The 24,707-nt window shown below is 36.8% G+C and overlaps 2 protein-coding genes across 2 annotated transcripts in view; one reads left to right on the top strand and one right to left on the bottom strand.

The window, feature by feature from the left end:
* Positions 1 to 2,974, top strand: part of LOC107750340 (zinc transporter ZIP8) — a 17,694-nt gene extending 14,720 nt beyond the window's left edge. Inside the window, exon 8 of the mRNA XM_016565684.1 lies at positions 2,129 to 2,974. Coding sequence (XP_016421170.1) covers positions 2,129 to 2,278 — 150 coding nt within the window. The 3' untranslated portion in view covers positions 2,279 to 2,974. The remainder of the gene's footprint in view (positions 1 to 2,128) is intronic.
* A 2,740-nt stretch (positions 2,975 to 5,714) lies between these two features.
* The window catches only part of dgkq (diacylglycerol kinase theta), a 31,253-nt gene continuing 12,260 nt past the window's right edge, over positions 5,715 to 24,707 (bottom strand). Inside the window, exons 3-23 of the mRNA XM_016565683.1 lie at positions 23,289 to 23,388; positions 19,892 to 19,977; positions 18,451 to 18,576; positions 16,654 to 16,810; positions 14,854 to 14,928; positions 14,673 to 14,773; positions 14,311 to 14,525; positions 12,840 to 12,924; positions 12,500 to 12,554; positions 12,311 to 12,372; positions 12,013 to 12,163; positions 10,923 to 10,961; positions 9,466 to 9,581; positions 8,873 to 9,024; positions 8,401 to 8,549; positions 8,080 to 8,258; positions 7,786 to 7,886; positions 7,537 to 7,683; positions 7,327 to 7,438; positions 6,756 to 6,908; positions 5,715 to 6,357 (exon numbers count right to left, since the gene is read on the bottom strand). Coding sequence (XP_016421169.1) covers positions 6,256 to 6,357; positions 6,756 to 6,908; positions 7,327 to 7,438; positions 7,537 to 7,683; positions 7,786 to 7,886; positions 8,080 to 8,258; positions 8,401 to 8,549; positions 8,873 to 9,024; positions 9,466 to 9,581; positions 10,923 to 10,961; positions 12,013 to 12,163; positions 12,311 to 12,372; positions 12,500 to 12,554; positions 12,840 to 12,924; positions 14,311 to 14,525; positions 14,673 to 14,773; positions 14,854 to 14,928; positions 16,654 to 16,810; positions 18,451 to 18,576; positions 19,892 to 19,977; positions 23,289 to 23,388 — 2,463 coding nt within the window. The 3' untranslated portion in view covers positions 5,715 to 6,255. The remainder of the gene's footprint in view (positions 6,358 to 6,755; positions 6,909 to 7,326; positions 7,439 to 7,536; positions 7,684 to 7,785; positions 7,887 to 8,079; positions 8,259 to 8,400; positions 8,550 to 8,872; positions 9,025 to 9,465; positions 9,582 to 10,922; positions 10,962 to 12,012; positions 12,164 to 12,310; positions 12,373 to 12,499; positions 12,555 to 12,839; positions 12,925 to 14,310; positions 14,526 to 14,672; positions 14,774 to 14,853; positions 14,929 to 16,653; positions 16,811 to 18,450; positions 18,577 to 19,891; positions 19,978 to 23,288; positions 23,389 to 24,707) is intronic.

Raw genomic sequence — 24,707 nt, 5'->3', positions numbered from 1 at the left:
TGAATGCATTACAGATAGCCTAGAATGCATGCAAAGAGTGCTCCCTTTATAATTTCAAATGCACTTACCCTGTCACTCATCTCAGTTCACCGGTTCAATGGACGTGTCTGTGATTGGCTACACTGCTCAATGCTGCAAACTTTGTAAATAGAAACATCTGATGCTCTCCAGAGTGGAAATGCACATATGCACAGAAGAGTTTGCCAAATATCGTATTATTACAGTTTCAACTAAGGGTGCTCTTGTTTTTTTGTGTGAGAGTGTTTAGCTCCCTAAATTGGGCATGACACGATAAACTGCTTTCCATATGAATTTAATATGGAATGTTACTTAAATACGGGAACAGTTGGCAATCCTACTTTGCATGTTTTAAACACTTAGATGATGTTCTTTGGCCATGCATTAAATGCACGTAAATACGCAGTTTGCTGACGTATTTACACTTCTCAGGTAATGTCCGTGGTATGATGACAATGATAGTGATTAGCCTACATCAAATATATTTTAATTGTTTGATCAAAATTATTGCTAGGAACAATTCAGTTGTGCCCCTACTAAATTCTACGTCCTTGAATTGAAGGAATTTTTTATAAACAAATTTGGAAAAAAAATAATGAAAAAAATGTTTCCAAAGTCTAATGTAGTCTGTGATAGATCGCGTTATCTGCCTCAGGCAACAGCAGCACAAAGCACGAATTAACCGAAATAAATGAACTTTTCCACGACATTCTAATTTATTGAGATGCACCTGTATATATATATTAATGATGAAGCACGTCATAATCACAAAATTAGTCAGCTTTTTATATAAAAAGTTCACAATGTAGCCTAATAAGCCTAATTTTCTTATTCTACATAAAACTGTTATTACGTTTTGTGCTGAAATTTATTATATTGTAAACATTGTTTTAAAGTATGTGCTGGTATTACATTATGAACTGTGATTACATTATAATTTGTCACAGTGTGTTCATAATGTAATACATTTCTCATACAATAACATTACATTATGTGAAAATTGTTATTACATTGAAAAATTATTATTAAATTATGAGCTCACGATTTTATTACGTTTTGAGAAAATTATTACATTATGAACATTTTATTACAATAATAATGTAATACTTATTACATTATGTGCTGTTATTACATTATGAGTTGCTACAATATCTTTTATTTTTCAAGTAACTGTATCTTGATTTATGATAGGAAGATAGGAATGGAAAATCTTTTTTTTTTTTTTTTTTTGCAGTGAAATAAATGCTGTCCTTTTTAATTTTCTTTTTCAAGAATACAGAAAAAAAGCATTCCACTAAAATATTCTGCAGCACAACTGTTTTCAACATTCATAATCATAAGAAATGTTTCTTGAGTGGCAAATCAGTACATTAGAATGACTTTTAAAGTATCATGTGACAGTAAAGACTGGATTAATGGCTGCTTTGCTATCACAGAAATAAATTATATTTTTTAAATACATTAAAATAGTAAACACTTATTTGAATATTTTACTGTATTTGTGATCAAATAAATGCAGCTTGTTGAGCATAAAATAATTTTTAAAACATTTTTAAAAAATCCTTAAAACCCTTAAATTTGTGAATGGAACAGTATTTCAATGCTTATCGTTTTTGTTGTTGTTGTTAATCACTTTTACTTATAACGATTAGTGTTTTTTTTTCTTATGACTTGAGCTAAATAAGAAATATTATGTTACCATATTTGTCAGAATTTATTGCTTCTTTGTAACAATCCTTACCAATCATTCTGGTCCTATATTGACACCTAGAGGCATGGAGGCAGCCTCAAAAAGTAGTTTTTATTACAGATGCATTATAGAAACATTGTTTGCCTCAGTAATGCATTCTATGATAAATAACAGGGGCGTTAATGAGATAAAGTGAGCAGTATTAAGCTGCTCATGTCTCAAATTGGCCACCAATAGCCTTTATTAGGTTACTTATTTAAATAGAACATGGTTTTGAACATATTTTTCACATGTATTATTCATTTATTTAGGGTTAAAACGAGGAGAAAATGACTTTGGCTCCATTTTTAATGAGTGAACGGAACATAAATCTGTGTTAGCGGAGCAAATACTGACCATCTTTCTCTCTCTCTCACCTAGCTGCCTGAAATGAACATGATTGCCAATGAACAAGTGCAGAGCACGAAGGCCGATATCATTTTTTTTGCCATCCAGAACGCAGGAATGCTGACAGGATTTGCCATGATTCTTCTCATCACATTGTATGGTGGGAACATTAGCCTGGGCTGAGCCCTCGCTTCATACTGCACTTAAATTCTGTGCCCATTCCAGATCGTACTCTCATTTAAGCTATTTATTTGAGAAGGAACTACTTCATACTATTATTAAATCATTTATACTGAGGAAACTTGAAAATCATTAGGTGTAAAATAATTTTATGATTTCTCAACATGTATAATTTTAGCCATTTTATACTGTTGTAAATAACTGACTGACCTACTAATCATGTTTTGTAGAACAGAAGGCACAAAGAGTGATTTATGGCTCACATTTGGTGCTATTTGAATGATCACGTTTGTTACTTTGTACAATAGGAATTTTGAAAATCATTCAAAATAAGACGACAGAACAGAACTGTATTAAAAAGTCCAAATTTATGTCTTTTTTTTTTTCTTTTTTCCATTGGACACATCCATCTGTTATACAGCTGATGATATATCTATACATTTAGTTATTTAATATTCATTAAACACAATGTACACTTAAAAGCATCTTTAAAACAGTACAGTCAGTGCAATATCTTTATAGATCAAATTAAAAACATTTTCTCTCCAAAAATATACACCTATATAGATCTCAGAACATTAATTCTAACCCACTTTACAAGAAGTAATCAGAAAACTTCAATCACGCCAGGAGGTAAAATAACTTAAACAGTTTTGACTGAACAAAGTTATTGGGTGAATCTCACAAAAAGGTCATATTTTCATTCTAAAATCAAAAGAAATAAGAAATTATACTTTGCTTTTTTCATTACTTTCAAGATATTGTCAAGTATTTATACAGAACTGTAGTAATTGTTGTACTCCCTTTAATGCAAATTAAAATTCTTATGGTAATTACAAAAAAAATAATGCATTACGGTGTCATGAGAATTTTTGATGCTTAAATGTGACTAATTTTTTAATGAAAAGAATGTCAAAATGAAAAATAAAAAAAAAACATTATTGGTCCTAAAATGGTCCTATAATTTAAAATTATTATTGAGATTTTTTTCTTTTGATTTTTTGGGGTGAAATGTGACGTGTTTTCATGCAATTCACCCTATTAGGAGGCACATCAGCTCTAAAATACCTAGAACAGCACGGTTCTACTTCATAGTCACTGAACCAGCAGAACAAACAGAATGGCATAGAGTTAAACGCACACGTACGGCAATACCGTGGTAGTTCTAGAAGCACTTATATGAGGCACTAAACGCAGAGCTCGGGCCAAACCACACCATAGAACAGCACGTTAGCCCGAGGGGTTGTCCTGGCAACAGGCACGACTACTGCAGAAATCACCACTGTACACATCGCTGGCAAATGAACGACACGAGCGAGGGCGAATCAGCGAGAGAAGGCTGCATCTTCATCTTGGATCTGTCATAAAAAGCCACTGAGACCTAAACCATCGGTCATAGTATATATAACAATGATCTGCATTATATTAGCTGAATGAAATCCAATACTTTTTTCTTACTAATTTAGTATTAGTAATTTAGTATTAATTTATGTATTATTATTTTATTTAATGAATTTTTCCAGAAATATTGTGCTGTGCACTTACAATTTTCTGCTAATTCTGGTAAAAAAAATGTTCTGGTAAATATTCCTTTAAAAATAATGTTTTAATAATAATTTTATAATTAGTAGTAGTACTATCATTACAAGTAATATTTCTGTCACAGTTTCTTCAAGTTAAACCAAACTTTTATTTTGTGTGAAGACCTTTAGGTTTCTGTTTGTATATGATATGACGATAGCTCAAGTGACTCTCAGAGCAGTTGTAGAGATTATATTCATGTGCTCATATATTGAGGCAGCAGAGGCTGAAAACACCGCGAGTGTCACGCGCACTTCAGTATGTGTAGTAAACCAAACCGTGTGTCTGCGCCATTCATTCACACAGAGACAAGCAGGATTCATATTTAAATAGTATTTTTGCGGCTTAATATTCACAGACACTAGTCCATATTACGGTTTGATTTAAGTGTACTGACCTACTTTTGATTTATCCATACTAAATTTGGCAAATTCTGTGACATTCCGCATTACACAGTAAATTCTGTTTTTATGACTGGATTCTGCGATTCCATCCGCGTTTTCCGCATCGCAGAAATCATAGGGCCCTACTAATTTTGCGGTGCTGATTCCAAAAACAGTTTCTGTTTTGCTCTAGCACGTCACACTTTCTCACAAAAGGCATGCATTTTGTGGCATCTGTGTTAAATTCAATATGGCATCCAACCTGATTATGATCTATTCCGAATATTCCCAGACACAATCCATGAAGTGCAGGGTCAAAAGTCTTTGGGCGAGCTTGGCAGAACTTGATTCTCGGAGTGATGTGTGCCGGTGAGACGAGGTAGATGAAGTCAGACAGTCGTCCCGTTGGTGGCCGAGGCTACACCCTGCAGCCAGCACGTTTACAGGGCAACAGCCTTCCAATAATGCAAGCCTGATGGGGAGTGGAGTGTCTAACCGATCATACATACAATATCTAAGGCCAGCCTCATGAATCCAGGGCTGACCAGTCACTGTACAGAAACCACATATACACTAGCCAATATATTACAGCACTGCGCTCGCCTCTTTAGCTTTACAATAGGACGAGTAGCTTTACACGACTGTCTACTATGTCAGATAACAGTAAAATATTTACTTACTTACAAATCAATGCTTTCACAAGAACATGATAAAGCTATGCTGGCTTAAAGGTTCATATAACCAGTTACTGGCACCATGTTAAATACCGCATATGCTACGTGATCTTGCATGGAATGTTTTATCAAGTATCGTACGCATTATATTACTATTAACACCAAAAGTGGTGCATATGTCCACAAACATTGTAGGGAATTTACAAACATTCATCCTTCGTAAAATCAACAACTCTTTTAAGCATTTCACAGTATTATTCGGTACCACACACGTTCAAAAAGCTATTGATATTCATCCGTCTTTTACAAAACGGCTGTGATGACGCCACATTGTTTCTCGCGTATGATTATGCCACCAGTCTCACAGCTGAGAAAGCTACAAAATTGATATACAAAGACAATTATCTCTCCCCGATCCACTTATACAATCAAATGTGCTCTTAATGAAGAAGAACTAGAGTCGTTTGTACATTTATACGGCATTATTTTGGTTCAGATACTTGTGGAAAGCTACTAGGGGGCTGCTATTGCAAATTAGGGCTGTCAAAAAAAATTTGAATTTCGAATATTCGTCAAATTTATAATGCAAGTTCAACTTTTAAAACATATCTTGAGACTTTATGGCGGGGGTTTTTCCCCATCCCACTGCAACTTGTGTTTTTAAATGAAAAATTTACCCTGCGCCCTCTTGTGGCCTCAGAAGAGAAGCCAAAAGCTTTTCTCCACCGTAACTGAAATTATGCACTTTAAATTTGAATATAATTATTAATAATATTTAAGTATAAAATTCAAATGTAGTTTTTCAGCCATTTTGACAGCCCTATTGCAAATAAACCTCAAGTAAGACATTAATCATTATAAAGACGAAAAATGACCAGGTGAGTCACAGTATGTACCATAAACCAAAAAGGCCATCGTCACATACAAACTTGGCAAACTTGATAACTTGGCGATGTTCACAAAACGGTATTTTTTGGCATTTGTGATGAGCGCAATGTGATTAAATACTGGTGCCGTAGCATTTCAGTGATGGGCTACTTTAAGACAATATTTCCTTTGAAAAGAAGATGCGGTTTGACAATCAAAACAAAACCAACAATATCTAAGGCAAAAACAGGCTGAGGGCAGCTAGAGTCCTGAGAAACAGACTGCAGTGCTATCGTCAGACGGGGCGTTTGGACACTACAGACTGAGATGATAGAGATGTCTGCGTAACACATTGTAGTTCAGCTAAAGTAATGTTGATACCCACCCAGATTGTAACAAAGAACAGAGGACAGACTAAAAGAAAAGTTGTCAAGGCGACAGTAAAGGGCTGTCAATGAACTGTTTGTGCGGTTTGTCACTGCCCACCATCACTGGGAGCTGGACTGTCGGAACGGCCTTCCTTCAAACTGCCTGATTGTTTCTTCTGCTTGGTCTTGGACTTTCTCAGCATGCAAACCTAAAAAAGAGAACAAAAGCCTTTTTAAATATACAGAACTTTATATTAGAACTGAAGGCTAACAGATGGTGAGAAAGCAAAATTCTGAAACTGAATATAGAACCTTTGGTTCTATTAACAATTCTGGAACATCTGCATTCTTCCACCGGAGAAGAAACACTTTTGCAATCAATTGTGAAAAAACAAAAGAGGCCACGATGTGAATAACAAATCGAACTGTGGGGAACACGTCTCATGAATATTTAATGAGGCTTACTTAGTGACCTTTCTTGAGTGTTAAATTCAGATTCTAGGATACTCCACCTCATAATGTTGTGTTGTCTTTATACTGCTAAGCAGCTAAAGTGAACCAACCAGACAAAGCGGGGTATGAATGAGTTAAAAGTATATAAAAGCACCTTTGGTCCAGCAGCTGAGATGATGATCTGTCCAGGTGATTGTATCCAGGGCTCTCCATCCACCTGCACTGGAATGGGTTTGTTCACAGTGATGCGAATGTAGCTGCCCTGAGCGATACGAATCCCAGAACGCATCCCACTCTGAACCTGACCCTAAAGAATTTTTTTTTGTAATAATTCATTAATCAATGTGAAAACAGAATATGCAACACAATTCAAATCCGCACCAATAAATCAATTCTGTTTAATAAACAATATACAGTAAACAATTTTTATAAAACAAATTTCGGCAAACAGTTTTTTGGCAATACTTAATACTTGTATTCAGCAATGACACATTAAATTGATCAAACTTGACAGTAAAGATATTTACAATGTTATAAAAGATTTCTATTTTAAATAAATGCTGTTGTTTTGAGCTGAAAGAAAAGTGTCACTGATTCCACAAGAATATTAAGCACCACAACCGTTTTCAACATTGATAATAATAATAATAAATCAAACTAAAACAGTTCTTAAATGTGAAGTGTCCAAAAAAAAAAAAAAAGAGAGAGAGAGCATCAGAACTCACCATGTGCACCACACCAGTAACTCCCACCACCTCCAGCATCCCATCATCTATCCTTGGCCGCCCAAACCGAGACTCGCTGTCTGAGCCCCACAGGTCAGCGCCAGAACCCCAGCTAGACACATACAGCAGCTTTAGTCTTCAACAGCAAACTCAGGTGTGTGGAAGCGTCACAAAGGAAGTGACTTTACTAACATTGTGTGAAACTGATACCTGGGAATATTGAGGAATATCAGTCCCTCTATACTGGGCAGTTCCACGTCGTGTTTGTCCACTTGCATTCTGATGTCTTTATGAAGGTTTCGTGTGTGACTCAACTTCTGCAGGCCCACCTTTACATACACACCTTTATTGTGGAACCTGCAAGAACAATGACAAAATCAAATTCCCCATGCACACCCCACCCTCACACTAACTGTTAGCCACATGGCCACACTTTTGAGGTGAAATAACAATACTCACCTGCTATTAAACTTGTCTGGTTCCACCTCACGTGCATGATGAAAGTCCAGACTCAGCTCAGCATCAATTCCCAGCCCAAAATAATTATTCATGTGCACAATCTATAACACAGACAGGCACAACCCTGTTATGATTGATGCTTTACGCTAGTAACTTGCAAAAGCAGAACTAAATGCATAAAAAATATGTATTATATTTATTTATTAATACTTTAACATTATATATATTAAAATGTTAATTAAATTTTTTTAAATAATAATCATATTTATTGTAATTTAGGGACTGATGATGTACCTTGGGTGGCTCTAGGAAGCCATTCTCTTTGCCATCCTCTGTCATTTCCTGTGCGTCCAGAAGAATTGTCCAGCGGTCCATTTGCACTTCCTCTGCCTCATCCACAGACAGCAGGATATTGTAGGGGTCCTCGCCGCTGTATCCCGCCCCCCATCGCAATACCCGAGCCAGATCGTTTCCTAACAAACACATGCAGCAGAACTGAGCACAAATAATAATGCTAACAATGCATTAACAAACACCAAAATCTACAGGATGCTAACAAACACTATTCAGCATTAAACACTAGAATTAATGAAGAACATTCTCTCCATCACTCACCAGTGCCCAGTGGTATGATGCCGATCGCTGGCTCAGGACAGGCGATTTTGTGCCGGATGGACTCCAGAACCCCCAGCACCCATCCCACTGTGCCGTCTCCTCCACACACCAGGATCCGAAAGTGAGGGACTTCCCTGAACGTGTGCAGCCTGTACGAAGCACATGCTCTTATATGTGAGAAGGGAAATGACAGCATGTATCCTTTTTTTAACAAACAGATAAAAAAATAGATAAAAGAAATCTTCTTGCTTCATGTGTGTTGAGCCAAAAAAGTCTTTACAAATGAACAAAAAAAGTTGCAACTGCACACTGAATTCAATACAGACTAAAAAAGTCTAGCAAAACATATTTTATTATATAAACTGCATAGTGCAAAAAGGTGCAAAGTGCAGGTGATTTAAAAGCTATTCATCCATCTGTCAGTCACAACATCCATACATCTGGCATCATTCAAAAGGAAATTTAGTCTAACCCAGGAAGTGGTCCTCCGCTGGTCAGCTCGAACACTTGGTGAGGGTTTAGAAGTTTTCGGAAACTGTATAAGATCTCTCTGCCCTTTAATCCACCACTTTTAGGGTTGACAAAGACTAGCAAGGGGCAACTTCCTTTGGCCAGCTTGCTTTGCTGTGGGGAGAGAAAATAACATTGGTTACACTTACAAGTGTTGGTGAAATGACTGTTGAATTGTACTATAGTTTCTCTGTTGGGCACTAGAGGGCAGATGCATCTAAAGATTGGGCCAACATTATGAGCTCTATTGTTGCAATGAACAGCATGTGAAATACTGATCACATTTAAATCAATACAGGTGATTATTTTGAATCAGCGGTTGTTATATCCAATATATGGACACTTAAAAGGGACAGTTCATAAAAAAATAAAGAGATAGTTCAGTCCTTTTAGTCATTTTCCAGAAGAGAGTAAGTTTTACAGATTTGGAATGACATAGTAAATAATGACAGGATGTTCATTTTTTTATTTGTTAAAAAAAGAGCATATAAAATAAGTCTGTTGCAACCACAGAGTGTCAAATGTACAGTATGGCTTTGCAAAAAGGTGGTGTACCATGATCTCAGGTATGACAAGTGAGTAGAGCTGTTTGCCGCTGATGCTGGTGTCTTTGGCCAGCATGTAAATCCTCTCCGCCTCTGAGAAACAGCTGATCTGCAGAACCACAGCACCTGAAAACAGCACAGCAGCTCAATTATACAAACACTCACTAACACCTGCTCACACCTGGGACACAATTATTTTTACCACCTATCATGACATGATGGAATAAGAAAAAAAAATTGTAGGCTTCAGTAGGCTTTTTTTAATGAAAGAAAGAAATTTACACTTTTATTCAGCAGTTCTTTTGAGCTTCCTATTTAAATATGAATAAAAAATGTCATGGTTTTCACACTGATAATGATAATAATGTTTCTAACATTTCTTTTGTTCATTTGTTTCTTGACTGAATCAGCATATTAGAATGATTTCTGAAGGATCATGTGTCATTAACTGGACTAATGGCTGCTAAAAATTCTGCTTTGCCAACAGAGGAATACATTTCAAAATACATTGAAATAGACAAAAGTTCATTTAAATTGTAAAAATATTTCATATTATTATTGTTTACTGTATTTTTGATCAAATAAATGCAGCCTTGGTGATCATCTTTGAAAGCATAAAAAAAAAATTGACCCTTTTTCAACTTTTGAAAACAATTTATGATAATTAATTAGCATTAGTATAATTATTTCATAATATATAATTTTATATTTTATCATAAAGATATATATATATATATATTTGTTAATATTTTACATATATATTTTACTTCACTTATATGCTATATATAATATACCACAAACAAAATTGCTGTAAATATTTATAAATATTTCTTGTTGAAATGTAGGAATCTTTATTGAAATATTTCTTGTTGAAACATTTATTTTGCATAATATTTACTCAAAATTCATAAAAACAGCACTTCTATATGTATCAGTCAAGCAGAATGGTCTATTTTGCAAATTGAAACACCCTTTGCTCCGTTTTTCACAAGTATAGCACAGTAGCGAACGACAGGAAATCATACAGAGAAGTAAAGAGAATAATAACTCTAGGTGTCAAAGCGTGTGTTAACTGCTACATATTTTAAGATCTCCACACAAACCAACACACTGCTGCAACAACAATATAAAAATACATTGTTGAAAGCATCAAGGCGAGTGAGCCAGTGTCCATGTGATGATTGAGAACAACCGGCAGTTCAGAGCGTTTGTGTGCAGAACAAGGGCTCTCATTTACAGAGCACCAAGAGTAGGCCAGACTGCGGCCCATGCACAAAGCAGGCGGTTTGTCCTGCAGCACGCACCAGCGACCTTCAGTGTTATCAAATAAAGTCATGCAGTTCAGTTGTGCTCAGAACAAAGACGGACATTATGAGCCACCTCTAAAGGAGGGATGCATTTCCTGTGACGAAGAAACAGGCCGTTCTCCCACAGAACCCTATGATTTATGAATGCAGTTTCTCTTACCTTGTTCAGAGTACACGTGAGTGATGGTGACCAAATGACCTGGGTGGGGAAAGAAATAGACACAAAATGAGTTTCTTTCTTCATCAAACCAAACTTGGAGAAATGTAACATTACATCACTTGCTCACAAATGGATCCCCTGCAGTGAATGGGTGCCGTCAGAATGAGAGTCCAAACAGCTGATAAAAACATCACAGTAATCCACAAGTAATCCACACCTCTCCAGTCCATCAATTGTGAACACCTTGTGAAGCAAGATAAACCAATCCATAAAGACATTTTAACTTCAAACTATTGCTTCCGGGCATCTATCCATAGGATTGCTTTCTCCAGTGAAAAAGTCATCTTGTCTGAATCAGGAGTCAAATATGCACATATCAAGACTGTTTAAGTGGAAACAGTTGTAAACAAATATGTCGGTGGATTTTGATGTTAGAGGACAATGGGGAATGGAGTTTTTCACTGGAGGAAGCGTTATTATGGATTATAAACTCGTATTTTGGCCCAGGAGCAACAATTTAAAGTTAAAATGCCTTAATTGTGGATTTGTTTTTTTACAAACAAGAACTTTTCACCTCACAAGACAATAATTGATGGACTGGATTTGTGTGGATTACTTGTGGATTATTGTGATGTTTTTATCAGCTGTTTGGACTCTTATTCTGACGGCACCCATTCACTGCAGAGGATCCACTGGTGAGAAAATAATGTAATGCTAAATTTCTCCAAATCTGTTCTGATGAAGAAACAAAGTCATCTACATCTTGGATGGCCTGAGGTCGTGTACATTTCTAGCAAATTTTTATTTTTGGGTGAACTATTCCTTTAACCATCAGATCCAATCACAATAAATGCCCAGCAGTCCCTTTATCATCTGTTCGAATCCCTTCCAGCAGAGAGGCGACAGGCATATTTACGATGAGTACACAAGATGCCTTATGTCAGACTTATAGGTCAGCATTGTTTAAGGACAATTTCATGGAAAGATTAATAAAATCCAAAGAGACTGACAAGATGAATGGCTACAATCCAAAGGATTTGAGCCATTTAAATCTTGAGCTTACACATCATATGAACACACACAGACTCACTTTTGACTGAGAGGTGTTCAGATAGCAGGTGTGTGTATTCCTCTTTTTCAAGCTGTGTCGGAAAGCCTCCCAAGAGCAGATTGACTTGTGCCACTCGATTCCTGCTTTCCTCAATGTAAAACCGTGTCTGGTTCATCTGTCGCAACGATGTCTGAAAGTCACAAGCTCAGAGTTTGAGACAATCAAGAAGCTCTCATATATTCCATATCAAGCACACACACTGTAAGGCTTATCAGGGCACATCACCTTGAGTGTTTTCCAAATGGCAAGCAAAATCATCATGACCCGCCTAACATACCTTCCGTATCTCCTGCAGTTTTTCCAGTAAAATCTCCTGACCGCTGAGGACTTGCCGTTGCACTGAAGATGGATAAGAAATGAAAGGGTAAGACATTGTGAAACCCTTCCACATTTTTCAAAGCTTTTCTATGTGTTGTAAGGGTTTGCACAACAAATGCCTTTAATTAAGCCTTTAAAGAAATCTTACCTTGTTTGCTGCTCATGAAAACCTCTACAAGGTTGAAGTCAGCATGGTTTTCATTCTATGGACATTTGCAGAAACCATGTGGATTAACATACATATTGTGCATTAAGTTCAAATAACTAGATTTTTGCATTTTCTGAAAAATATATTGTGGCGTTTGCCTGTACAAATGTTTCCACTAGAATACAAGGGCGTTGCAGGTGACTGCTATGTTGTAGGCAAAAAATATTTTGCTGGTTTATGATACAGATACATGTCTTGATGTACGATACTAATACATAGGGTTAAAGCGTTTGTTTAAATAAACATAAGCTGTGTTTATGAGAATTAAATTCCAAGTTACCTGTTTTTCTATTCGTGGGAGCACTTCCTTTAAGATTGAGTCTACTGTGCTGCTTTTCCCAACAGTAACTGAGGTGACTTCAACCCTGAAACACACGTGAAAGAACTTTCCTCATTACGCCAACATTTAAATACGTTAAGCATTGAAAAACGTTCCATCCCTAGATTCACCAGTGGTCTGGCACCGTATAAATCATACACTGGTCTGCCACTGAAACTTCAGACAATGTTTTGATTTACTGTGGTCAAATATTGCATAAGAACATTAACGTTTGATTGTGGCGCTAACTGGCAGCATGTGTTAAGTCTGACTCAATCCCTCCCTGACTCAAAACTGTTAATAAAACACAAAATGCTTCATTAGTTCCAGACCCGCGTTAACAAAACAAAACGCCTGATCTAATGGAAACATCAAGCACATGAGTGGCACTGCTATTGTTTTCATGAACTCTAAAGGTTTCCTGTTGAGGTTCCATCAGCATTTGTGATCCATTTCCTACTGGCATGGCAACAACATCTAAGGTAAACCATGGATGCGGTGTCACTTCATCTCCGTGGCAACGGAGACACACAACAGCAAGCTTGTCATTAGTCAGGCCATGTGCGTTTTGATGGGTTTCATATACACTTGCCCTCGCTGAGTGGTATGCGACACATCTATTGTCTATTTCCTTGCGATGTCTGGAGATGATTTATGGTTTGTTTGGAGAAGCAAGAGGACTGATGTTCCATAAAACCCTTAGATAAGTAAACTGTAAGCTAGAACTCCCCTATTTACGCAAGAACTGCACATCTTTACGATGTGTTAGCATCTAAAATTTTTAGAGCACTGTTTTGTATGTAAAATAGATTTTCCATCGTGTTCTGCTTAGCTATATAAAGTAACTATTAAATAGTGGTGTGCGATATGTATCGCCTACAAATAATAATGAAGTGCGGGCTGCAATACCATTAGAATGACCCCAGAATTCAAGATATGGGGGTCTAAATGCTGTTCTATGTGTTTTTGTTTTATTTATATCGTTTGATATAGTTCGGCAATATCACACAAGAAAAAGTACGGTTTTCTTCGAACGTCAGCACAATTGCAAATGTTATATTGATTTTATGCAACAGTTCAATAAGCAATAAGTTAATATTGTGTGTTACATTTCAGACACAATAATGTCTGTTGTTTGCTTTATTTCCCCAAAGAAAATAGTTGCAACATCAGAACGGTTGCGCATCTTTGAGAATCACACAGCTGTGTTTCGTTACTGAATGAATCTGTGTTTTTGAATAAATTGGGTGAGTCAGTGATTCAACGACCCATTCATAAAGACAGTGAATTAATCAGCCATTTGAACGAATTGTTTAAATAACGACTCAATGAATTTAACCTGTAATATTCCGTATGAATCTACGTATTTAAGACAGCTGGACAACACAAAACAGAACAACACATATGCAATAAAAGCAGAAGTAGAGCTCACTTGCGCGAGCTGGAATAAATCTTCACCACTTCCGTTTCTTTAGGTTTTGATCTGAGCACCCAGGAATCAGACACGGTATCCTTAAATATGGGCTTGTTGTCCGGCGTGCCGTTACGGTTGATGATGTCATCTGTAAACAGTCCCTGTTGGCTGTAACTCTGTAGCTCGTAATCCTGCGGTTCATCTGGGATGTAGAACGCTCTGAGGGATGCTTCCTGTCAGGACAGGAAGTATAGAAATCAGCATAACACTGACAAAAATGTTTGTGTGTTATTCAGCCATGGATTTATAATAACAATTCTGAGGTATATAATGTAAAAGTTTAATTCAGGTGAAACTCGATTAGGTAAAAAACATCTCACCACTCCTTCCTCATTCTTGATTATTCGAGGGATTGAAACCAAACAAAACTGATTCCGCTTAGCTGCATCGTCACCATCGAAAACTTTCAGCGTCTGTTTACCTGTAGGCCAAGAGGAAGGAGATTAATTTGGGCATGAGGTTGATTAGTATTACCCATGTCATTTTTGCCCAGGTTTGTACCTGTGTCAGGTGATCCCGTAGACGGAGTTTCCTTAGAAGTTACTGGACTCGGGGTATCCACATCATCCAGGTTATCTGGAGAAAACAAACTTCTCTATGAGCATTTACAGATATTCTTGTTATTTGATAATCGGAGGTGAATATGACACTCTTTAACAATAAATTAAGGGGCATTAAAGGTGTAATTTTCCAACCATCTTATTTTCAAGGCTTACACATTTAATCGCAGCAAACAGTAATTAAAGCAGAACAGAATTATTTTGCTCACTGAGAATGAAGAAATGTTTCGGGTTCAATACATCTGTGACAAGCTGTCGAGTACCACAGACAACAATTGTGACATGTCTCCCAGTTTGTAAAAACAAGTTAAAATCAAGTGTTCAGCATTGCACTTACAATGAAAATCTATGAGGCACTGCTATGGGATACAAAACACATTTCTAAAGTGTAACCACAACACCTACCAATTTTGGGTGTATCATAAGATTGATAAATTATTTATTCCTGCAATAGATAGCAATAGCAATAGGCAATTTATTCCTGCCGAGACAATGTTGTAATTTCAGCAGTCATTACTTCAGTCTTCAGTGTCACATGATCCTTCAGAAAGCATTCTGATATGCAGATTTGGTGAATATGAAGTTCAAAAGAACAGCATTTATTTGAAATAGAAATCTTTAACATTAACATAATAAATTCTAAATATCTTAACTGTCACTTTTGATCTATTTAATTCATCCTTGCTGAATAAATGTATTCATTTCTTTTAGAAATTATTACAGACTGCAAACCTATAATTATTTGTGACCATGGACCACAAAACCAGTCATAAGGGGCAGTTTTTTGAAATTCAGATTTGTGCATCATCTGAAAGCTGAATACATAAGCTTTCCATTGATGGATGGTTTGTTAGGATAGGACAATATTTGGCTGAGACAAAACTTTGAAAATCTGGAATCTGAGGGTGCAAAAAAATCTAAATATTGAGAAAATCACCTTTAAAGTTGTCCAAGTGAAATTCTTAGCAACGCATATTACTAATCAAAAATTAAGTTTTTATATATTTACGGTAAAAATTTTACAAAATATATTCATGGAACATGATCTTCATTTAATATCCTCATGATTTTTGGCATAACAGAAAAATCTATAATTTTGACCCATACAATGTATACAGGTGCATCTCAATAAATTAGAATGTCGTGGAAAAGTCCACGCCGAATTGAGGCAGTGATTAAAGCAAAAGGAGCCCCTACCATGTATTGAGTACATGTACAGTAAATGAACATACTTTCCAGAAGGCCAACAATTCACAAAAAATGTTTTTATGTTTTCTTATGAAGTATTCTAATTTGTTGAGATTACTAATTTGGTTTTTGTTAAATGTGAGCCAAAATCATCACAATTAAAAGAACCAAAGACTTAAACTACTTCAGTCTGTGTGCATTGAATTTATTTAATACATGAGTTTCACAATTTGAGTTGAATTACTGAAATAAATGAACTTTTCCACGACATTCTAATTTATTGAGATGCACCTGTATACATTGTTGGCTATTGCTGCAAATATACCCGTGCTACTTATAACTGGTTTTGTGGTCCAGGGTCACATTTTAAGTGCATTACTATAAACACAATTTTACTTTACAAGCCTGATGTATGAGTAAAAATGCTTGTCTGTGCTAATCAACAGCGTGCCACACATGCGGTCCACAGAACTTGTTGTAAACCTGAACACTCCTTTAAGTTTAAGGTGTTCGCTTAAATTTCAGTGACAATGTGAACGTGTCCAGGCATTACCCATCTCGCTGTGGTGGGAATTTTCTGAGATTCTGTAACAGTGCATCTTGCTGAAGTTCCGTGAGCAGATCCGCACGCAGCTGGGGTGAAGAATCATGTTCTGCAACCGTCCCATGCTGCACTCTGGGGGGATGATTATGTAACATGACGCATGTGCCTGCAAACATATAAACAGATAAGTGGTTGAGTCGAGAGATTAAAAGCAACGGTACAGCTTTAAGACAATTGCAGATTTTCTAATAATGTCAACAAATTCTACATTCATTTATCCAAAGCAATATATAGGAGTATTGTCCCTGTAATAAGTGTGCTGTATTAATCAGAGGTTAGGTGGTTTGCTAAAGAGCACAATAGTCTACTATTCACGGACTGACCTTTGCAGGGTTTTAACCAACAACCTCAACCTTTTGGTTACTAGTCCTGATGTTCGGCAACACACCAACACACCAACTCGACTCAAATAAAAGTACAGCAACAGCGAGTGAGTGTGTGTGTAAGGCCTTATGTCTTTGTTCTCAAATCCCTCTAAATCCTAGAGGTTTGTGCTTTCAAAGTATTTGTGTTGCAAATAGCCATTTCAAATATGTACCCTGCAGTCTCTGTCCTTGAAAAACCTTTTGCTCAGGCACTAGTGCTTACATCATCTACTAACCGACATGCTGAAAAACTAGTGCTGGGGAGGGGATAAAATGCACGCTAGTGTTCAGAGGGACATTGTCTGATAGCAGGAGTGCAGTAGAGTACAGCTTTTTATCACCTGGAGCTAAATAAAACATAATGCGGGAAAAAGTGGAGAGTGAGTCAGTGGAAAGTAAGCTTCTAAGTAAGCATCGTTGGTGAAATGGAAACTTGTATTGTGAGTGATTTGCAACACAGTCATACAATTAATACCAAAAATGCAGAATGTAAAAGGAATGTCTTGACAACTGATTTGGAAACAGGCATCATACTACTATCTAAATTTTTAAGTCAGTAAGATTATTATTATTTTTTAAAGAAATTAAAACTTTATTCAGCAAGGATGCAATAAATTGATCTAAAGTTCCAGTAAATGACAATTATAATTTTACATTTCAAATAAATGCTGTTATTTTGAACTAACTTTCATATAAGAAATCCAGAATTTCTGAAATTCAGGAAGACTGTACCACGGTTTCCACAAAAACTATTGTTTTCAACATTGATAATAATAAATGTTTCTTGAGCAACAAATTGATCATGTGCCACTGAAGACTGGAGAAGACTGGAGAACTGACATTTTAGACATATTAACATAAAAAACAGTTAATGTAAATTGTAATAATATTCCCACAATATTACTATTTTTACTGTATTTTTACTGTATTTTTCTTTCAAAAACAAACAAAACTCCAAATTTTTGAATAGGATATGTACATTCATGTTCAACCATCTTGGAAATATTTTTTCCATTTCAGGCCATAGTAATGGGTTTGGAAGTTGATATAATTCATGTAGCTACTACCTACAGTACATTGAAACCAAGAAACCAGGTCAGGCAATAGAAAAAATATCCACTGCCAAGATGACAAAGGAATAAAAAACACAGCAAGCTATGCCTGTATTCAACTTCAACCCGAGTACAATTTTGTAAGTGCTGACAGGAGCTGCATCCTACATTGCACCTGTTAAATAATAAATTGATTCATTGTGAGACACGACAGCCTGAGAGCCCACCTATAACTAAATAATGAAAAACTGAAAGCGTTGAATGATAAGACAAGTATGGGTTGGGTGGACTTAAAAAAAACAAAACAAAACACAAAATCACACACTTACCGTAATGCCACACCATTCGCATCTCATGCCAGCCAGGATATCCGAAGAACTGCAGGTGCGACGACAGACTTCACAGCGGGCACCTGAGGACATGTTCCCCTCCCGCCAGTGGTGCTGGTACGTGTCCTATCAGAGCAGGAGGGGATGATGGGTTAGGAATAACCATGTGGCCAATAACACAATCTAGAGCAATAATAAAGCTAGGGAATGTGATTTACCCAGGACAGGCTCCTGGATCAACATCCGTTACGCTTTATGCTGTCGTTAAACAACATTCTTATCAAGCTAACATTTCCCGTCAATTTTAGGAGTAGGATAGTTTGATCTATAATTAGAAATTATACAATTATATAATTCTATTTATAAGTAAATCTAATTAAGACAAAATCATGTTCTAATAAGGCAAATTATTTTGTGTGCTAGGGAACAATATCAACAGTCTTCAAAATTGTTGACTAATCTAATGATTTTTCCCAAGCTAAAGACAAAAATATTTACATTTAGAAATTAAGGACATTTGGAAATGTAGAAATTCATACTTTTACATCGCCTGTGTAAAAGTACAGTTGCATCAGCGTAATTTTTGAACAAAAAAGGTGTAGCAATTTATGAAGCAATGCTCACATAGAAGTCTATTTAAGCAGCTTTCTGTTTGTTCAACACAATGAATTAACATGAAAAGACTAGAACATGAGCAAAACTTGCATAAGGAACTTTTATGCCCTCATGCAAAACTCCCAAGATGTAACAACACCTTTACACATCTCGCATATTCCTAAGAAAATGCACTATAAATAATTATTACTCATCACATAGATTTTCCATTGAATTCTATCTTTTCTGTCAGTAAAATGTTGTAACGATTTGTATTTGTGACATTTATTGCACAACTTCAGTGGCAAAAGCTCTTTTCGTTTAATCAGTCACTGTGCTGTGGGTGCTCGGTTTTTTATTCTGCTTCTTGTAATGTGAAAATGCAAAAGAAAACATACTGCGAACTTGCAATCTAGTCACCCATTTCAATAAACAACATCCTATGTATTATTTCACTAGAGTACACTTGGAGTTTCTTGTTTCTCTCTCCAATTCTCATTCATGTCACAACCTGTTTTCTCTAGTGGAAATAAAAATTTTATTTCCTTTCTTTTCTTCATTCCTTAATTTCTAATCCCTATTAGCATCCTTTGCTGTGGGAGTGTTTCTGAAGTATAGAAAAGTCCAATCCATATTATTATGCCAACATGCCAGAAATCAATTTGGATTATAAACCAATGAATTAAAAATTTGGTAAATTAAGTCAAATGTTCAGTTAAAGCAAACTCTAATTTATGTGAGGTTTATTACAAGTGGAGGTTAGCCATGGTTTTATTCTCTGGTCTACTGGCTTTAAATGTCAGGTTAATACATCAGTAGATGGTGCAGTCATGGTTCTCATACTCACAATGTCTTGCCCTCCATCTTGGTGGCAGAAACGACAGTCGCTAACGCTGAACGGGGCACAGTCGCTGTGCACATGCAGCTCACACACTGAAAAACATGTGAGGTGAGGTTACTGTCTTATGTGATTTATCCACTAAGCAAACATCATCTGAGGCAAAACAGTTTATAAATTATTTTTTATTTCCATAGGGCAGTGGAAATGTGATGAACTAGTACCGCCTGTGAGGTGATACAGGTCTGACAGAGCAAAAAGTCACTTAATTCACATTAGTGTAACAAATGTTTGAGTAGGTGTGGGAATTAAAGACCGACTTTTCTTCGGAGCTTAATTTGTGCCTTTTGTAAGCATAGAGAGAGAGGAAGAGAAATGAAAGAGAGAGTTGAAGTGCAATGTTTTTCTTTCAGCTTGGTTCTTAGAATTCAGCCCACTGAAAAAAGCCATTCTGCCATTGCCATGGCAACAGCTGCTTTCCAAACAGGGACGACCAGCACAGACAAATGAGCAATAACAGAATAAAAAAAAAGACCAAGAGGGTTTGGGGAAACAGGAAAAAAAAAGGTTTTAGAGGAAACGATCTGATTCTGAATCTGATTATTAAAATAAGGCGGAAAGGCTGTTGAGCACAGAAGACAACCACAAAAAAATTTTAAAAACCCTGCTTTAAAGGCAGGGTATGTGATTTTTCAAAAACACTTTAGAAAACTGATTCGGGCCGAATAGCAAAACAAACTTGTAGTCAATCAGCAATAAGGGGCGTGTCTACTCGTGATGTGGAGGAGAGAGCTTTCAGTGCATGGGACGGACATTAGCCGAGCCGAGCGACAGAAAGATAGAGATGGCGGATAAAAAAACAAAAGAGGAAAACGTCTGCGGAACGATAAGGCAAGAAGTAGGACCCGTGTAAATATCGGATCAGCTTTCCAGCGCTGGAGAGAACTCAAGGAGCGGAGGCCTACGATCGGACGCCGAGGTTGCTTTGTTTCTTCTCAATAGGTGAGTAACACCGTGTCTACAACAACTAAAGTCTGCCTACACTGGACGCGATCAAACGACCGTTGAAAACCATTTGAAATCGGTGTCAGCACGTCATAAATAGAACCCGGCAGCAGTTTTCTGTAGGGGATTTGTTGCGCCGCGCCGCTCACGTCCATAGACACGGTGTAACATTGGTTTTGCTTTGTTTCACAGAACGAATCGTTGCCTGGGTTGCGTACGTATATGTGGGGCAGAGCTATCAAAATAGGGGCAAGACCCTTTTGGGGTAGAGGCGTGTTTGTTTTGGTGATTTCAAATATCAACATTGGCTACCAGAAATCACTTACTCTGCCTTTAATCTGCCTAGTTTCGTCCATTACGCTTGTTTAAGCTTGGGTTACTGGCCTGGCTGAGCTGGTTTAGTTTGTCAGCCAGACTGACCAGCTGACAACTGTGCAAAACACCTCTAAAACCAGCAAAACAAACCAGACTGAACAGCAAACAATCTTAATGTGTATCAACAAAGAAGAATATCTGACCAACAGCAGCTGACATACTTTCAGTAGGCCACACCTACACCTTTCTATTTTGGTTCATTTCCCAAAAGACCACTTCGAGTCGAGACTCTAATTTAATTTAACATTAACATAACATTATCCACGATTTCTCTGACCCTTGTAATTAAACAGACTGCTTTTGCTACTACACCTTTAAAGGGACAGTTCACCCAAAAAAATAAAATCTTTCATCATTTATTCACTCTCATGTCATTCCAAACTTTTCAAGATATTTTGAAGAATGATGGTAACCAAACAGTTTTAGTTTACTTCCATGGTATAGACAAAAAAAAAAACGCATACCCAGGCCGTCTGAGAGAATGAGTTCACGGGCTAATTAATATAAACATGATTATAAGTTGATCCCTTGTCATTTGAGATGTAACTTAAAGCTTAATAAAGTGTTGAGAATAAGTAGCCTACGTAAAATTATTTATTTGACAAACAACGGTAATATTCTGTAAATCTACGTCAGTTACGGAAGCTTCCAGGCGAGCGGATTCTCCGCAGCTTTGGCACCTCCGCTCTATTGCTATGTGACTTGTCAGGATTGTTGCGCTTTCTCAGAGGTTTGCTGGTATGCACATGATTTCATGCGAGAGGTAAGCGGTCCGCGAAGCGCTCGCCCAAGCTAAAAAATGCTCTGTTGCTGCCAGATCTCGACTGCCGAAAATTACATTGTGTTTGATGCAAAACTAACTCGACTAAATCAAATGGAAAAAAAACATTGTAACTGTATATTTTCATGCTTTCTCAAGCAAAGCAAATTTTGAAAGTCCACTAAAACCATATCTTACATTTTTGGTCATAGACAATGTTGAAGATATAGCCTACGCTATTGTCAACATGCCTGGTAAATTAACAATGTTTATCAAAATTTAAAATAATAACAAACATCAGGAAAAAAAAAAAGAGGAAACCGTACAATCGTCAGAACATTTTGAACATTCGGAAGATTTTATTTTTAGGCTACCTGTGTTAAAGATATTATTTTTGGTATTTTACAAGGTATTGGAGTAGTGTCACCAGGGTGGGAGTTTTAGGAGGAACTCCTATTCACTGGAAAAACAAAAAAATAATTCAGTTTATGCAGAGACATATAGACTGGGGGAATCCCCCATCTCCCCACCCTCTGACCATAACGTAACTACGTGTAAACGTTATTTGGCAGTTTTTACTTGGAAAAGCAGATATATGTATTTCTGGCATTCGAATAACTATGGATAAACATGAAATGAGAGAAGAAGGATTGGAGAGGTATTTCATTTAATAAGGTAGGAAATGTGCATACTTTTAAACCGACACCTGCCACGGTGTTCCCCTCTTTGAGTGTTTCCTAAATTCCGATGCGGCGGGAGGGAGGGCGGATGGGGGGTCTTAAAGGGGTCATATGATGTTGCTAAAAAGAACATTATTTTGTGTATTTGGTGTAATGAATTTTGGAAGGCCAAACAAAGTAGTTTCCCTTTCACAACGAAACAGCGTCACACACCGCGGCCTTGAGTGAGCGGATTCGACGAAGGAGCGTCCGGAGGGCTTGCGGCAACGACCCCGGGCTGGACTCTGCTTCGTCCACGGTGAAAGCCCACACAGTGCCTTCATGACATGGCGGTGGTGGCAACAACAATACTACAGCGAGAATAAAAGTTACGCCTTCTTTCTTTGCGTGAACATTTGGGCGGCGTTATGCAAATCTTCCCACATAGTGACGTAGACATGTTATTACACTTTCAGATAAACATCATTTACTATTTTTAATTTTTTTTTCCTCGTGGGGACCCCACAATGTCAAAAATTTCAGGTTTTACTATCCTTGTTGGGACATTGCCACAATGTAGCATAAACAAGTACACAAACACACACACCTTCACAGCGCAGAGCCGAACTGCCCTCCAGATGCTTCCGGCAAACACAGCAGAACCTCTTCTTCTGACCGGCAGGACCGAAGCAGTGCGCTACAGGAACCTATACCACAAACAAGGAGAAGAATGATTAATAAAATAAAATCTGGGACTCGTGCTGCCTTCGAGTGCACCAGTGAAACTTGTACCTCCGAGTCAGATGTTCGCTATTACAACATTTAAGTCGGAATCATAACATGGAAGTATCTGAAAAACAAAACAAAATAATGATATTGTGAACAACTATTATTCACAATAGCATTATTTTGTTTGTTTACAGCTACTAATTACATCTGAATCCAAAAAGAAAATATTAATTTCTATCACTTAAGTATACATGGCATCACAGCTGTATCTGAAGCAAACCATGAATATTAAATGATTAACGCCATGCGCAAAAGGCTTGGCTTTCGCTAACAGATCTCTATATGGATTACAGATACAATATAATTTATATTATATCAGTGTTTCCTCCATGTTTCAAATCGACACATCACTTCCAACATCACTTCCTTCCTGTCTGGGGGAGGGGAGTAGAAATGCAGAAGGCATTTAGGATTTAAATAGCTGATTTTTAAATTCTTTTTGATCTCATGTACCAGTAATAAACTTTGATGTACAGCAATGCATGTGTAAAAATAACTGAATACAGAACGAGAAGTGCCGTATACCACATGCACCAAACATGGGCCATTCTTAATGTTTAGTTTCAGATTACAGTAAATAACATTCAGCTAAAAGTGAACATAATACAACACTGAAACCTAATCCTTCCTCTGTTAGAGTGCATTCTTCAAGCTTTATATTTAAAAGCATTTAACCTGTTTAAAAAAAAACATATGCAATTATATGCACTCAAAGAAAAGCCAAATCGTCTGAGTGGTTCTCCCTTTCCTTCCACATATTTACTTCCTATAGAGGCCCCCTTTACATCTAACATGCAATTTTGGTTGATCGGTTCAAAATCAGGTAGCATCTGACCACTTCAAAATCTAAGTTTAAATGCACTCTGATCAGATCAAGGAAACCACATTTGGATCATTATTGCATACAACAAAGAATATGTAATCAGGGGCGGATCTAGAAAATAATTTTTAGGGTGGCAAAGGGGTGGCATGGGGTCTATGAGGGGTGGCAACACCAAAGCAAGCCCCCATGCATAGTTTTTGGGGATTTATGGTCTGACATACACAGTTGTGTTCACAAATATTGTATTACCATTAAGTAATCATCTATACAGTTTACAATGAAAAATAAATAACAACATTTCAATATTCATCATGGCACCAAGTAAATGCACAATATTAAAAAACTTCAACAGGTTATAAATGTTTCTGAGCTTTTATCACTAAAGAAGACATGCGGTTCTATTAAAATTACATA

This window comes from Sinocyclocheilus rhinocerous, unplaced genomic scaffold (genome assembly GCF_001515625.1).
Source record: "Sinocyclocheilus rhinocerous isolate Xijiao unplaced genomic scaffold, SAMN03320098_v1.1 scaffold1053, whole genome shotgun sequence".
Classification (NCBI taxonomy): Eukaryota; Metazoa; Chordata; class Actinopteri; order Cypriniformes; family Cyprinidae; genus Sinocyclocheilus; species Sinocyclocheilus rhinocerous.
This window is presented reverse-complemented; position numbering and strand designations above follow the sequence as displayed.